The sequence below is a fragment of the Drosophila tropicalis genome, unplaced genomic scaffold, assembly GCF_018151085.1.
Source record: "Drosophila tropicalis isolate 14030-0801.00 unplaced genomic scaffold, ASM1815108v1 contig_158, whole genome shotgun sequence".
Lineage (NCBI taxonomy): Eukaryota > Metazoa > Arthropoda > Insecta > Diptera > Drosophilidae > Drosophila > Drosophila tropicalis.
The window spans coordinates 8,517,249-8,534,157 of record NW_027172602.1 but is presented as its reverse complement, the minus strand read 5'-3'; the positions used below and the strand labels follow the sequence as shown (position 1 = coordinate 8,534,157).

Here is a 16,909-nt window from a genome sequence, read left to right as displayed (position 1 = left end):
GAAAATTCGCAACAGATTGATAAATGATTTTTCAGTATCAAAGATACTTTTTGAAATCATTCCAATAATCGATTAAAAAACTATATATTTTGAATTAAATAAAACACTTTTCTTTTTTTCTTATTAATTAACTAACTAATAAGTGTGTAATAATATACATTCTGTGGCTATAATTAAAATCCTTTACATGTCTCCATCATTATCATCATCGTCATCATTGTTGGCCGATTGCGGGATGTTGGAATCCACATCGAAAAAGGCACGACGACTTCGCTTGGCATTCGTTGCCATTTGATTTGCATCAAATTTAATGGCTGTCCGCTTGCGCAGCTCCTCCACATCGTCGTGTTCCTCGTGTGTGGCCCACTCGAGCACAAGACGGCGACCATATAAATGGGTACTGGCACCCAGTGCATCGAACGCTCTCTTTGCATCCGCTTTCGTTACATAGTCAACAAAACCAAAACCACGATGGGCATCCTCGCCGGGTGCCATCTTTTTGGGTATGCGCAGAGATGTCAATTCCCCAAAGGCCCTGCAAGAAAAATACGGAGAAAGCGGATAAGTAGTGATTCATTTGGTTGCTTTAGCTAAAAGGTTACTCACTTGAAAATATCCCGGACTTCCCGATACTGAGCCTGAAAGGGTATGTTGCGGACAAGAATTTTGGTGCCTGTTTGCTTCTTCTGGGATCCCTGGCGGCGACGTGAACTTTCTTGTTCCTGAGTTCTGCATCGAGAATCGATAGATATTAGTGTCAAGGATATGAAAAATTTGATTGTTTTATTTATATACTCACTTGAGCACACGATCGCTGCGTTTGAGTTCCACCGAGTTACCATCAATGGTGGTCATTTGCATATTCTTCAGAGCATTCTCGGCAACCGAATGCTTTTTAAACTGTATGAAACCATAGCCCAGTGAGGTGAACTGCCTGGGATTCTGTGGATCCGGACGTTTTGCTATCTCCACTGTGTGTATCGTGCCCAAATGGCGAAAATGCTCCAACACTGTCTCCTGTACGGTCTTGAAATTAAGATTACGCAAAAAGATTGTTGTCTCTGGTTCGGGTTCATCATTAGCATCTTCAGCCACTGGTTCAGTCTTCGCCTTTTCTTTCGCTGGTTCCGGTTCGGGTTCTGATTTCGGTTCAGATTTGGGTATTATGGCTTCTCCATTGAGACTAACCGTAAATGTCTCATCTGGAGCCCATTCGAGAAATAGTGGAGCATCTTTGAACTTGCTGTATGCTAGCTTCTTAAAGGCCTGTCGTGCCTCGGAGGCATCACAGTACTCAATTAGAGCCGTGACTCCGCTGGGTGGCAGCACAATTCGTCCGATGGGCCCGAAACGACTAAAGACGGGAGTTAGTTCGGATACCTCGGTGCCAGCAGGCAGATTTTTGGCCACTATCACAGTCTTGGAACGCTTCTGATTCACCCCATCGAATGCGCTGAGTCGGACCCCCTCCTGTTCTAGGAATTGTTTCATTTCCGTAACAATCTGTGTCTCACCCAGAGCTAGGCGAACGGCAGCACTACTGCCACCTTGACTGGTGTCCAGTATGTGCTCCTTGGATGTCTTAAACTGTTTGGCCAATATATCAGCCACGGCATTAGCACCCAAAAATAATGTATTCCATCCAATGGGTTTCTGGGCACTCTTCTTGAGCTTTAGAGCCTTTTTCTGCTTAAACGATAGACTCGCGTCGTTTTCATCCATGTCGTCTTTGTCGCCATCCTTGTCTAGCTCCTTGCCGGGCAGCAAGTGGAGAAGCCGGCCATGAAAATCGGTGCCATCAAGAGAATTTAAGGCTTTTAGGGCATGTTCTGGCAACATGTAGGTCACCGTGCCGAAGCCCTTAATCTTTCTAGTTATCTTGTCCACGGGTAAATTAACCTCCACCACTGGACCATACTGTTCAAATAGTTTTTGTAGGTCTGTTTCCGTGATGGTGTAGGCCAAATTGCGAAAGAAGATGCGTCCCGATTCTGATATATTATCCTCTGTTTGAAGACTATCTTGCTGCTGTTTCCATTTCGCTTTCCCCGTGTCGGCGTCCGATTTTGAAGTTGTTGTTGTTCTTCCCTCCTTATTGGCTTTCGTCACTTTGTTCTTTTCGGTAAAATCGGAGAAGAATACCTGTTTACCTTTGATGAAACTTTTGTTCTTCAGCATGGCCTTGGCCATGTCCTTCTCTGTCTTGAATCCAACATAACAAAAGCCATGTACTTTACCAGGCAAACGAACGGAATACGGCTTAAGGGGCTTAAAGAATTTAAGGACCTCTTGCCGTTTAGTATTGTACGGTACATTGTGTATCTTAATGGTGAACAGCTCCAAATTGGATTTGTCTGGTTTGGCCTTCTTTGTGGCGGCTGTGGATGTTTTACTGGCACTAGGGGTTGCCATTAAAGATTTCATGTACTCCAAATCACTAATGGGCTTTTCGGCTAACTTTTCAACTGGTTGCTCATCTTCTTCCTCTTCGTCCTCGCCAGCGTCAGCATCCACACCGCTGTCATCGCGTCCAATACTTGGTTTTGGATCTACATCCTCATTCTCCTCCTCATCGCCGTCTTGATCGTCGTCATCTCGCTTTTCTGCAAGTCCTGCATCATTGGCCCACAAAGAGCGCGTTTTGTCATGAGCCTGCATAAACTCCTGAAACGCTGGATCATCTTTATGCTCGCCCAGTATTTCATCGACCTTGTTGCGTTTTTTCTCTTTTGCCTTCTTTTCCTTGGCTTTTAACTTGTCCGCAGCAATTTCCTTCTCCTTTTCTGCCTTTGCAATGTCCAAATTCTTTTTACTATCTTTGGCATATTTGCTCCACGACTGCGGCTTCTCTTCACTTCCCAACGCTGCGCAGGATTCCACATGGACACGACTCGTCTGGATGCATGTGTTGTGAAAATGTTTAATAGCCGCCTGGGCCTCTTCCTCACTACTGTAGCCGATAAAACCGAACTGCCGAAATTTACCATCGACCGTGTATTTTAATTGCAAATCTGTAATGACTCCCTTCGTACCAAATATGTTGCGCAGTTTCTCCTCGGTAATCTGTGGATGGGGCCAAAAGTGAGAATTCCTGTCGACATTATATGGTAATTAATACTTACATGCTTAGGCAAATGCTTAACTATAATGCGAGACATTTTTTATGGCAGTTATTGTCGAATCGTGGCTGCAAAATTTGAATTTATTTATTGTATTTGCATTTTGTTTACGAATTGCACGCGGGCACGTGTAGTGCCGAAAGACAACAATGTTGGCTAGTGTCTGCGGCCGGTTTGGCTTTTAAATTATGCAACACTAGTCCCAGTATATTTCATATTCTGTTGGCGGGAAAATACTAACTATTGCCGAATCGCATGATATTTTAAATACATACCCATTATTTTTACTAATTTTGTAGAAATCATACATTTAATTGCAAAGACCTATATAAGGACAGTACTAACATAAAGTTTGTGTTTGCTTAAAATATATTGTAATTTAATTTGAATATAATTCTAACACCGCTTCATGTCAAAAGAAAGGATGTGTCAAATCTATCGCTGACCAGCTGTAAGACCAATGTTGCCAGACTCGGCGGTGAACTCGATTTAGCTTTTTACGATTCTTTCTGTTTTTAACTTTTGCTGTCATTTAAGTCCTAATTTTAAATAAAATAATACATAATGGTATTCTACTTTAAAAGCACCGTTGTTCAGCCTGCGGCCAAATTGTATATGGGCCGCGACAAGCACGAGAACGAGGAACTCATCCGTTGGGGCTGGCCTGAAGATGTGTGGTTTCATGTCCACAACTTGTCATCGGCGCATGTCTATTTGCGCCTAACAAAGGGTCAGACCATTGATGATATTCCCACCGATGTCCTAGTAGATGCCGCACAGCTCTGCAAGGCCAATAGTATTCAGGGAAACAAGGTCAACAATTTGGAAATTGTTTACACCATGTGGGAGAATCTGAAAAAGACTCCAGATATGGAACCGGGTCAGGTGGCCTACCACGATGAGAAGGCAGTGCGTAAGATTCGCCTGGAGAAGCGTGTCAATGAGATTGTCAATCGCCTTAATAAAACCAAAACCGAAGAGGAGCATCCCGATTTTCGTGGACAGCGCGAGGCTCGCGATGCCGCCGAACGTCAGGACCAAAAGCGTGTGCAGCGCGAGAAACAGGAAAAGGAGAAGGAGGCAGCCAAGCAGCGTGCCCTGGAGGCCGAGTTGCGTAGCTATGCATCACTTCAGAAATCAGAGAATATGCGCACCAACTATGATGCAGGCAATGAATCGGATGATTTTATGTAGTATTTGTACACTTAGCTCTAGGACACTATGATAAAATCTCCCCAATTTTTTTTCGTGTTTTTTTTATACTTAAATTATATTGTAAATATCAATAAATGCATTTGCTTTACCAATTAAAATTATCAATTACCATACGAACATGTAAACAGGGGAAAAAGTTAGTTTAACCAAAATGAAATATAAGACAATGAAGTATATATGCATGTATGACACGTTAGTGAAGTGAATCGAGTTTGTTTTTGTTAACCGTAACTTAAAGTAACTTAATCTATTATAAAAGTTTGCCATCTTTTATAAAAGTTTGCCATAGCTTGGAGAAAAAAGTTGTTTCACGGACTGAAATTGATCTTGCAACTTGAAACTTGGGAATTTAAATGCCAAGCTATGTAAGTCTGCATATCATGCCGCTGGACAAAACAATGACCTCGATGGTATCTATAGATTAAGGTCTAAGGATGAAGGACATCTTCGAAGCACATTCCAAGATGAATCTTGGTAAGTGATGTCGTTGTCGTTGCAGATAAACAAGGACTTCCAGTCAAAGGACAATCCCAATGATCTTTGAAATGTCCAAGAGTTTAATTATAAAACTCCAAAAAGAAATTTAATGAATGAAATTGAAAAAATTCGTATATTTGCTAATTTAAAGGGTTTCTGAGAATTTTAAAGAATTTTTTTGAATAAAAACCTATCGGAATTTTGTAAGGATTAAAATTGCCAACTTATTGAGATGTAACATATGAAAATTGTTTGAAAATCGGCCAAACTATAGTCCGAGAAAAAATAGGTAGAATCACTAGAAATAAATTTCAGAAAATTTTTTAAAAATTCCCAAAGGACACTTAACTTGGTAAATTAGTCGATTTTTGGCCGTTACACTTTATGTTAAACCTACAAACAGTTTTCACAGTAGAATATTGAAAATATTGAAGTAAAGAAACTGCCACTTCGGACTGATCGACTTAAATTTGGTTAGTCTCTGATAATTTAAGGCCCTTAGGGGGCCATTGGCGTATCCTGCTAACTGACTAATCCGGCACTGCATCTCCACTTGGGGTAGTCCCCCTTGATGTATTGATATTTGCTGTTGCCAAGAGCCACGTTTTTTGTTTTTCGGCCAACTTCTTTGACTGAAATGCTAACCAGTTTGAAATGTTTCTAGTTTTTTCATATGGATGACACGTTTTTGTTTTTGTTTCTGTATTTATTGGGGTAGACGGTCTCTTATAAACACAAGCAATTGTATAAACAACAAAAACAACAACCAAAAAGGTGTATTAACCCACAAAAACAGAGTGGAAAGAAACAGCAAAAAATAAGTTTCTGTAATTTCAACAGATAATGAAATACTCGATTCGATTGTGATTGATGGGATAGAAAGGTAAACCCAGAATACGTTATTCACATTTAATGTCATGATGTTAATAAATAAATAAAAAAAAAAAAAAACAATTATGCATGCCATTCGAGAACTTTTTACCTTTTTTTTGTTTTTTTTTTGTTTGTTTGTTCGCTATGAGTTTGTTTTTAGTCTCGTCAAATATTTGCTAAAGATTTGAAAATTAATTTAATTATCTTTGGTTTCTAATCAAAATTTCAATATTTAGCCAACAAGTGAAAAGTTGTAGAAGAAGAGAAATCACAATTCAAATTTCAAAAAGTTCTTGAACTGCTAATAACATTATTTTTTTTGTAATTATTATAAATTAAAGCCTAATAAGGCTAATTATAAGAACACGTTGCATTATTACTTAATGGCCAGAATCTAATAATAAATATTAATGGCGAGCAAATAAAATTTGTAGCTTCTGTTTTGCCTTGAACCTGAACGCACTCTCTGGATACCCTGTGAACGCTGTGTGATTCGATCAATTAGTTTAGTAAACAGGAGCGAACTTAACATAAATGTGGCTTGGGGGGCGTATGATGAATATTTGATTTGAGCTACATAACATACTTCAGGGGGCACCTCGATCCCCTACTGTGTGATATAATTTAATGTGTTTTTTTGTAGGGTATACTTAGTTGGTATTAACATTCCATAACGATATCATTATTTATATGCTACTTCCTATCACAGAACGACAGAGACACAGAGAGTGGGAGAGGGAGAGAGCAATATACCCAGCTAGGTCAATGAGCATTGTAATAATAAAAACATTCTCTTATCTTGATTTGCTCTTTCGTTCTCTTGTTCGCCGATATTGCTGAGATTGCATTTTGGCTTTTGGGCTTTTGGCCAAACTGCATGAATAACAGCAAAATAAACCATCAAATAGCCAATCATTCTCAGTGTTTGCGAGAGATTAAACAAAGAAAGGAAAAGAACAGGAGAAATCAGTCAGGCCAATCTTGATATATACTCTTCCAAGAGTTTTTTTCGAAAATCTTTATCTTGAAAGTTCAGTTTTTTCAATGCGATCCACTTTTAAAGTCCGAAAACTGAAAATGTCTTAGATATGTGACCACCACTGTATAAATACTTATATATTCCTTTCATGGTCGAAGATGTTTCTTTGTCTTTTCTATCTCTCTCTCTTCAGTTGACATTTCCTGCATGGATTTTTATGATGTTTAAATGAAATTTAAAATTTAATTTTAAATATTGCAAAAGTTCTACAAATAAATTACACATTCTGCTAAAAGTCAAGATTTAATCAGCTTTATTGTTATCTTCATTTCTTATCTCATCTCGTCATAACTTTCCTTGACAAAGTTTCTAAGAATTAAATAGGCTACAAATCCTAGAAGGACATTAGGCCTCTATTACCAACTATTTGGGAGTGTTCAGCAAATCGAACTTTGTTTGAACTTTGCTTTAAATATTAGTAAAGGGTATCGAAAAGTCGTTGCGATGCCTTAGCTCTTCATTGTATTGTCATTTAGATTCCTTTGTCCATTGAAGTCTTTCTTGGCCAATGTCAAGTTCGTTGCCAATGTCGTTTGTTTTCTGGCCCAAGTAGAGCAACAAGCTGAGGAGGAGGATAAGAGACAGTAAGAGGGAACAACTGAGGAGAGGAGAAGTGTCATTTAGCTTCGATTAAGCAAATACAAATTAATTGCCGCACGCAACAATGAAACATGACATGAACAAATTGAACAGGTCGTATACTTAATATTTTGTGTATATGTAGAAAATAAAATTGTGAAATTAATTTGCAAATTACTAGAAGCAAAGCGTGACCAAAAGAGAGCAACAGTCTACCTCTACCCCTTGCTCCCCCCTCCTCTCTCTCTCTCACTGTTGACCCTTTTTTCTCCCCCAGAGACCAGAAGCAGCAGCAGCAGCAGCAGCAGCAGCAACAGCTGCCTACCTACCTGGTTAAAGGAGAATCTACTACCAATTTATTTCAGTTGCTGTGCAAGCGTTGCCCTAAACGGTCGCAAAAACTAAAGAAAAACCCCCAAAAATATAACCGAGAAACTTGGCCAATATTTATACGTATAAATAAACAATAACAAAGCGAAGCAAATCGTATCGAATCGAATCGGATTTAAAATGATAATGAGAAACAAAAGATATGTCTGAGAAACAGACCTCAGCCAGACGACGACGACGACGACAACAAGAACAACAACAACAAACAGAAAAGGAAGAAGAAGAAGGCCAATAGGAGATACCAAACAAACCAATTCAAAGAGAGAGAAAGAGAAAGAATCGATAAGGAACGAAATCAATAGCACGCTGTGGGCTAATGATTAATACAAAAAAAAGGCAAACCGCTTAATTGATAATTTATTAGTTATGTGCGATTTATTAAGCTAGGAGAAGGGAAAATTCAAAGAAGAAAAAAACAACTCAACCTCTCTCTCTCTCTCTAGTTCTCTCTCTCTCTCTCTTACACACTCGCTGTGTGTAAGTTCTCGCTGCTTTCGTCATCAAAAGAAACTTATGAAATTGATACTGAAAGGCAGTCCATGATTGAAATGCACGGAAGTTTCCACTTGTCGTTTCAATTAGACAAGTGTAAGGGGTAACAGCACCAGCCAAGGTAGCGCCTAACGTCGCGTCGGCAGAGACCGGAGACCGGAGTCAACAACGTTGCCATTATTGTTAATTGTGAGCCATTAATTGATTGGCGGCGTGCGAGCCAAGTAAGACAGTAAATAATACAAAAAATAACCGTAGCCGGCAGCCCGTAGTCCCGTTGAAGATTCACACTAGAAGGCTCGGCCAAATAGGGTAGACAAATGAACGCCGCCGGCATGAAGCAACAGGAGGAACAGCCACAGCGGGATGATAAACTTTTATCATCTGGCCATCACAATGGCATCGTCTGCAAGGATATGGATAAAACGGAGAGAGCATTTGAGAAACCAGCCAAACCACTGGGCGAAAGTCGTTTGGCTGTCTTGCGGCAAGAGTTGATGGTATTCTTTGGCAATCTGGGTGTCCTTGGTGCCGGCATGGTTGTTAGCATGCCATCGGTAACCCTCTCCCAGCTGCACGATGAAACGCAACCCTTTTGGCTTAACAAAGAGGAATCCAGTTGGTATGGTAAGTACTTCCTCTTCTCTAGTTCCTAGTAAATTCATGAATTAGCTTGATTTGATCACTTGAATTCGGGGTTTTTCTATTTTCCATTTTTGTCGACTTTCATTTAACCCTTTTTGATGGGTGATCAATCATACAATGTCCAATCTGGACATAGAGATTGTGTTTGACAATAATTTAATAATTTTTGTATTACTTTTGTTTCTGTTTCTGTTTTTGTTGTGTGTTGGCAGCTTCGGTTAATAATATTGCCTGTCCGATTGGCGGATTGTTGGTTAGCTTTTTTATGGATCGCATTGGACGCAAGCATACAATTCTATTGACCAATGTCTTGGGTCTATTGGGTTGGATTCTATTGGCCACATGTTTTCTGCACACGGATCGGGATCATGTCTATGCCCAGATGCTGATTGGACGTGCCATGGGTGGCATTATGATTGGAATGTTTGTGTCACCGGTGGGAGTGTATTCAGCGGAGATTAGCTTGCCAAGGATACGCGGACGTCTGATATTGGGAACATCGTTGGCCCTGGCATCGGGCATATTGTTAATGTATATATTGGGCTATTTCATACGCAGCAACATCGAACTCATCTCGTGCATTTGTATATGCTGTCAAGTGACTGCCATTCTATTGGTCTTCCCCATGCCGGAATCACCGAGTTGGTTGCTGCAGAAGGGACGCGATGAGAAGGCACGCAAATCGTTGAGATATTTCCGTGGTCTGTCGACAAAAGGTGAGGAGTCTGATCAGATTTCAAATGTCCTTTAAATCATAATTTTGATGTTGCAGAGAATGATTATGTGCCCGAGTTCGAGGCGGAATTGGCTCACATGAAGGAATTGGCCGTGAATGCCAAAAATACTGCAGCCAGCGAGTCCTTCAGCCAGATCATACGACGTCCCGAGGTCTATAAGCCTGTGATCATGTTGACTGTCTTCTTTGCCTTCCAGCAGATTTGCGGTGTGGTTGTGATCATTGTCTATGCCGTGCAAATAGCCCAACGTGCCGGAGTGGCCATCGATCCGGTGCTGGTGGCCGTTATGTTGGGCGTGGCTCGGATTGTGACGACCTGCTTCATGAGCAGCATCTTCGAGAAATGGGGTCGACGGCCGTCGGGCATGTTCTCCGCCTCTGGCATGGCAATCTGTATGCTCCTCCTGGCCGCTGGCGGCTGGTGGCCCGACACAATTGGCACCATGTCCTGGCTACCTGTGATATGCATTGTGGCGCACATTATCTTCTCCACCATGGGCATGCTGACATTGCCCTTCTTCATGATCTCCGAAGTTTTTCCACAGCGGGCGCGCGGCAGTGCCTCCGGCATAGCCGTGTTCCTTGGCATGCTCACGGCCTTTGTGATGCTGAAAATCTATCCCAATATGGATGCCCTATTGGGTACATCCAATCTGTTTGCCTTCTATGCGGGCGTCTCGTTCGGGGCTGCGGTATTTATCTATCTCTGTGTGCCAGAGACGCGTGGACGAACGCTCGAGGAGCTGGAGGAGCACTGGAGGACGGGCAAGTTCGCTCGCCGGGCAACTGTGAACAATCTAAAGGATGTGGAGCTGCATGAGGTGTTTCTCAAGAAATAGAGATTGAGAGATTCTAATCCATTCCCACCAATTATGGACGGTGGGAAATGCAATCTGTGATGTGATTAATTGAGTACTTAGCCTTTGGCCAATAATGGAATACATATGTAAACAAACAAACAAACAACAACAACAACAACAATACCTAAAGAAAATCTAAGAATATACAAATATTATATATTTTATTTTGTATGTAACTTGTATTTAATAAAAATGTATTACACAAAACAAACTCTCAGTGAAGTGCATTTGAAATTGAGTCACAAGTGTTTCGAGTGTTTTTCAATGGAAATGGAATAGGAATCACCGAATCTTTAGATTCCACGTGTACATCATCAATATCAACATGATAGTTACGTGTCATGTGAAAGGGAAGACTATATATGTACCTCTATATATATAGATTTCCCTTAGTAGCCTTCTCACGCCATATATTGTATAATCTGGGTTGAAAATCATTTGAAAATGGGGTGTGGCCCATTGAATCCAGATCGATCCACTTGTTTGGGGGGTGAGCTTAGGCTCTCAAGTGAGATCACAATGACTAAGCAAGAAACTAGGCATTTTGCCTATATTTATAATTGCCTGGCGCTTTCTACGTAATTTTTATACCCTTGCAAAAAGGGTATATTAATTTTGGTCAGAAGTGTGCAACGCATAGAACGAAGCATCTCCGACCATACAAAGTATATATATTCTTGATCAGCACGACGAGACGAGTTCAACTAGCCATGTCCGTCCGTCCGTCCGTCCGTCTGGATCAACGCAAACTCCTCCTAGACCGTAAGAGCTACAGAGCTGAAATTTTGCACGTAGGCTTGTATATACTGCAGGCGTTGTATATCTCGGATTCAGCCGGATCGGACCACTATATCATATAGCTCCCATACAAACGGCCAAGTCACGAACAGTGACTTTCTCAATACCTTCGTTATTTTCTGAGCTATTGTCGTGAAACTTAATATTAGAGAGTTTACTACGCCTATAAGCGACTATGCCAAATTTGATCAAGATCAGGTGACTATATCATATAGCTCCCATAGGAACTATTGGTCGAAAACAGTGACTTTTGTAAATAACTTCGTTACTTTTAACGCGATTGCTTTTAAATTAAACATTTCTTAATTTAATATATATGTTAATGACTGTGCCGAATTTGATAAAGATCGGGTGACTATATCATATAGCTCCCATAGGAACGATCGGTGGAAAACAGTGACTTTGATCAATATCTTCGTTATTTCCTATGATTGTAGGCCTTTCTTTCTCAAGCTTAAGCCTTTTTAGATAAAACGTTCTTCCACATTGATGGCTAAGAGGTAAGGATAGAGTTACCAAAAAAGTTGCAAGGGTATACAAACTTTGACGCGGTCGAAGTTAGCCCCGGCCCTCTGGTTTAGTTAAACCTTATCTCAATCTCTCTCTCACTCTCTCTCCTGCTCACTGGTCGTGCAAGATATGGCAAAACTCTTGCTGCCTATTGATAGTGATGATAGTCCAATAAAACATCCGGAATATAACGATTAAGACACTGGAAGAATCAAACGGAACAATGATATTTCAAATCTCTAATCACATGCCACACATTATTCGAGATCTTTTGCAAAAACTTTTAAATAAACTTGTGAAATTCAAAAAGGAAAGCAATATAACAACCAAGTATCCAATCAGTTAAACACTTTTAATCCTTCAAAAATGTTTAAAAACTGATTGCCATATAAATTTCAGTGAAAAATCATTCATTAAAATCCAAATGAATCAGTCAAACACTTTGAAATCTTTTATTTTTTACCTATTTCAATATATCTGGGTAATATTTTGGTTAATTGTATCCTTAAATTCCATTTAGAAACCAATATTAATTAGTTAAATGCTTTCCCAAAATCTGTTAATTAAGATATTAATACATTATGTTCCCATATTTATCAGTTAGACACTTTCGACACTGGAAACAGTTTTGAATATTCCAATGAATTCCATATATACTTACATAAGTAGTATTTGAAATATTTCAAAATTGCATTCAGTTAAATACTTTGTAAAAAACTGTTTTTAAAACTAGTTCTATATAATCTAAATGTCGGCAATATTAATCAAAAACTTCAACTTCAAAAACTTACTTCAATATAAGTTATATTTAAAATATATATACTTATATTAGATTTTAAGAGACCAATATTAATTAGTTAGTTAGGACAAATCCTAGAGGATTATCGCAGTAATCGTTGCCCATTTTGGCCTTTGTTTCTATTAATCAATTTCAATCTGAATTTTATTTATAAACCATCAATTAAAATTGATTTCATTAAACGATATTCAATTTGTTAACGTATTTTTAGTCTAGATAAAGATTTGCGGTTTCATTGATAGAAATGTTTCTTTTCAAATGACTTGCCATAATTTTTTTTAATTTTGGTTTTTATAGTTAACCAATAAATTTTTGTTTTGTAATGTTAATAAATTGTTTCTAACTCTCACGCACTCCGAACTTTTGATGCGAATATTTTTCTTATCATATCATAACCAAAGTCCATGTTTATCTCTCATACAGCACGAGAGTATTGGCGATATTTATTGCGTGCTTTGACGCAATCCAAAAATCCAGTAGTACACACGGGAACTTGGGCCCAAACAACCCACCAGATCGAAACGTAATTTTGTGAGGTTATGTTGTGCAAATAATTGAATGTGATTGAACAGAAATTTGATTATACATACATACATTTGTTGTGTGTAGAGGCGTGGTTGTTATCACTAATAACAACAACAACAACTAGACAATTGGCAAACGTCACTCGAGCGCTTTGTTTACTACTTAAATTGAGCAGGCGATACACTTGTAATTTGCTTTGGATTAGATTTGCTTTTGTTTTCTCTTTATCATACCCTACATATGTATGTATATTGAATGAAATACTTAGTATGTATCGAGATGTATGACCTCTATGACCTGGCCCAAGGATAGATAGACATTGCTGATAAGCAAAAGATGAGTTTAAGTGACAAATGTCATCATATCTGCGCAATCTTTTAAATAGACCCCCTACCTAGACTACCACGCCATCAGAGATTGTTGATTAGTAAAAATTGAATTCAATGTTTAATCATTTTCAACCGATTCTCTCGCCTTTATCAACCTATCATTTCAAGCCAGAACGAATCTGTTAGAAAACGGCCAAAATACAGTGTGAAAAAAAGGCTAAATAGCCAAATTTTTTAAAATATCACTTCAAGGGTAATGGCAATGTCAAAGCCAAAGGACTTAAGAAAATACGACAGGGATTTTCTATATGTATGTATGGAAGTAGAAGAGGCAACGCCTCTAATTTTTTTAGCTTTGACTTTGTTTGCTTTGGTTTTCTTTGTGTATTTTTTGTGGGCACTTCAATTTTGGCACTTCAGCTCAATTGCAATCCCGTGGTATTCCTTTTGTAATAGGTGATGTAATTTATTATACATAATAATCGATGAGTAGTGGTTTTAAAGACTAAAGTGCATTCGATTGGTTGGAGGCCCCCAACCTTCAAATGACATTTGTTGTTTAGAAAAAAAAGAATATAAAATTTAATCTTAGTCTGTTTTACTCCATCCCGAAATGAATAAGATTGTAACAATTGGTTTTTTGTTTGAATTTGAAATATATTTTCGTTTATTTTTGTTCATTTTTGTAAGTACTTAAATATCATTGTTTAATGTGACATCTTAAGTACAACAACGTATGTATTTGTTGTATAAACGAGTTCGAATTCAAATGTCTTTATTTCTTTTTGGTTTTTCTTTTGTTTTGTTTTATCTTGATTTGAGTATTATTTCTTTTTGCTTTATGTAAGTATGTTTGTCTGAGTGTGTGTGTGTTTAGTTACAGACTAAGAACATGACAAGTTCTTCTATCTTTTGTATATGCTTATTTAATTGTTAGTTGATCGATTTTTCAATGGATTATGGGGTTAGTAATGAATAATTCCTGGTACGGTAAATTAATTTCATTGCCTTGACAATACATTCAAAATTAAACGGCAGTTACCCAGGCGTTCACCTTAACCAACACTGATCGTGGTATCGTATGTGAGACAATATCTGTCTGGCAACGCTACATTTGCTTGCCGTTACATTTAAAGAGATTCAAAAGGTATCGTCAATACCGGTTAGGAGGACATTTGAGAAATCGATCTTTTCATATATATTTTATGTGTTTGAGTGTGTGTGTGTGTGTGTGTGTGTGTGTGTGTGTAGTTTCGTTTACCATCTGGCTACATTTGTTTATATGCATTTATGTTAATTACGTTTAGTTATTTAGAAAAAAAAATTCCACTCGAGCTTATTTACTCTCATTTTGTATGTTGTTTTTTTTTTATGTAAGTGTATATATGTATATATAATCATTGTATATGGTATAGTTATATAATTTGTTTTAATTTACTTTAGTTTTCCCTTCTCTATTGCATATACTCGTATTTTTTGTTTTTGTTTTTAATTTTCTTCTTTTTGTTTCATGTATATATATAGTTTGGTTGATTTCATTTCGTTTTATTGTTTGTTCCTCTAAATTGTTCTATGTATGACTTTATTTTGTTTTTTTTTTTTTTGTTTTTGTTTTATATATATATTGCTTTTCTTCGCAGGCATATATAGTACGTTAATTTGTTGATGATTACTCTCTGTGTGTATGTGTGTGTGTTTGTCATTTAAATTTTTGGTTTTTCTTTTGTTTTTTTATTTTAAAAATCTTTCATAGGGCAGTTCACGTTTCACATACACAAACTTTTTGCCATCAGTTTGAGTGTTCGTATGCATATTTTTATTACAAACTTTTAAGCCGACAAAAAAAAATTGTTTTTATTTTATGGTATATATGTATGTATATATAGTTTCGATATATATGTGTGTATATATATATATATATATTATTATTATTATTATTTTATGTATGTATATAAATCTCGGTGTTTTTCCTTTTATTTTGTTATTTACGATGACGTCTAATTAATTAGTAGAAGTATTCGAATTAGAAGTTTAAAAAAACAATAAAATTTTTTGAAACCATAAATAATACATTCGATTTACATAGTATATATATACAATATATGTACATATATTGTAAATGGATGATTTATAGAATATGTGGATCTTAATTTCCTCATGAAACAGAATCCATTAAGTTTAAATTCTATTTCAATATCGGTTTTCCCCCCAATTTCAATTTCATCTGAAGAACGATTCGAAATGCAATTTTCAACACTGGTTTAGCAGACCACCATCAACTACACATGAAGACATCATAAAGCTAATATTTCCCAATACTGGCTAAAAGTTCTTTACATTTGTGTTGGTTGTGTGTGTGTGTGGGTGTGTGTGTGAGTGTGTTGTGTAATTCACTCTGATTTCTTTTTCTTTGGTTCAAATCGCTAAAGGCTACCGACAAAAAAAAATTATGTTATATTTATTCTAATCTGCATACGAATATATATATATATATGTATGTATATATACCCGGAATTAGTGGTTTCAGTTTAACAAATTTGTGTTTTTTTCTTTCGTTTTGCTGAGGTTCGATTTATTTTTTTTTTTTATAAAAAAAGTGATTTCTTTTCTTTGTTTTTGTTTTCTTTTTTTTTTTTTTTGACTTATGCTAAACAAAAAAAATTTATGCGTTTTTCGGATGTTTTTTTTTTTTTTTTTGTTCACTTTTGTTTTCTTTTTCTCTACATATAAAAAGATTTGTGTTTTCTTCAATTTTTTTTTTCTTTCTTTTTTTTTTTTTTTTTTATATATATTTATATATAAAAAAATTGTTTTTTATTTTTCTTTTTAATGTATATTTGATTTGAACAACATTTTAAATGTATGCTATGTGTATGTGAGGTTTCGTTATTCGTTCTATATCTTTATTAATTTTCTCTCTTAAAAAAAAAAAAAAATATAAACATCATTTATTTTATTAATTGCGCTTTTTGTCGTTAAAAACAAAAAAAAAAATACTCGTTTTTCTTCTTTAGTTTCCAACAAAATTAGCTTGGCTGCTTAAGTTTACTTTTTATTTAAAAAAAAAAAGAAGTTATTTCTCTGTGTATATTATATGTAAATATATTGTTTTCGGTTTCACTGATTCACAAAAAAAAAAAAAAATTAATTGAAAAAAAAACTCCATTACAATTTATACTATGCGAGACAAAAAAAAAAAAATTAAGTACTTAAGTACATATTTTTTTTGGTTTTGCACTTGCTCAAAAAATGTTTTATAACTTTCTCCGATTTACAAAAAAAAAACCAACTACTTCTCTACTTACTAACTCTGAGTGTCTATGAGTTGACTTAACTAAAGGGCATTATGTTTTCAAGTCCTTGCGGTAATTCATCTCGATTTCGACAGTGTAATGAGAACTTTATTTTATTCTTCTGCTAATACTTCAAAAAAAAAAAAAAAAAAAACACACACTTGAATTTGCCCCTTTTTTTTCATTTTTTCACTTTTGTTTTTATATATTTTTGCATTATAGTTCAATAA

At 36.7% G+C, this 16,909-nt stretch overlaps 3 protein-coding genes across 3 annotated transcripts; 2 read left to right on the top strand and 1 right to left on the bottom strand.

Moving 5' to 3' along the window:
• Positions 1-65: 65 nt before the first annotated feature.
• On the bottom strand, positions 66-3,279 carry LOC137586320 (probable RNA-binding protein 19). The gene is made up of 4 exons (XM_068302336.1): positions 3,123-3,279; positions 800-3,063; positions 607-729; positions 66-535 (listed from the first exon to the last, which is right to left on the bottom strand). Exons 1-4 carry the CDS (start codon positions 3,156-3,158, stop codon positions 184-186), a joined length of 2,775 nt encoding a protein of 924 aa, XP_068158437.1. The 5' UTR covers positions 3,159-3,279; the 3' UTR covers positions 66-183.
• A 296-nt stretch (positions 3,280-3,575) lies between these two features.
• On the top strand, positions 3,576-4,540 carry LOC137586658 (coiled-coil domain-containing protein 25). The gene has a single exon (XM_068302775.1). It carries the CDS (start codon positions 3,684-3,686, stop codon positions 4,311-4,313), a length of 630 nt encoding a protein of 209 aa, XP_068158876.1. The 5' UTR covers positions 3,576-3,683; the 3' UTR covers positions 4,314-4,540.
• A 3,140-nt stretch (positions 4,541-7,680) lies between these two features.
• LOC137586854 (facilitated trehalose transporter Tret1) lies at positions 7,681-10,636 on the top strand. The gene is made up of 3 exons (XM_068303034.1): positions 7,681-8,811; positions 9,042-9,545; positions 9,602-10,636. The coding sequence occupies exons 1-3, from the start codon at positions 8,505-8,507 to the stop codon at positions 10,402-10,404; spliced, it is 1,614 nt and encodes a 537-aa protein (XP_068159135.1). The 5' UTR covers positions 7,681-8,504; the 3' UTR covers positions 10,405-10,636.
• Positions 10,637-16,909: the final 6,273 nt, after the last annotated feature.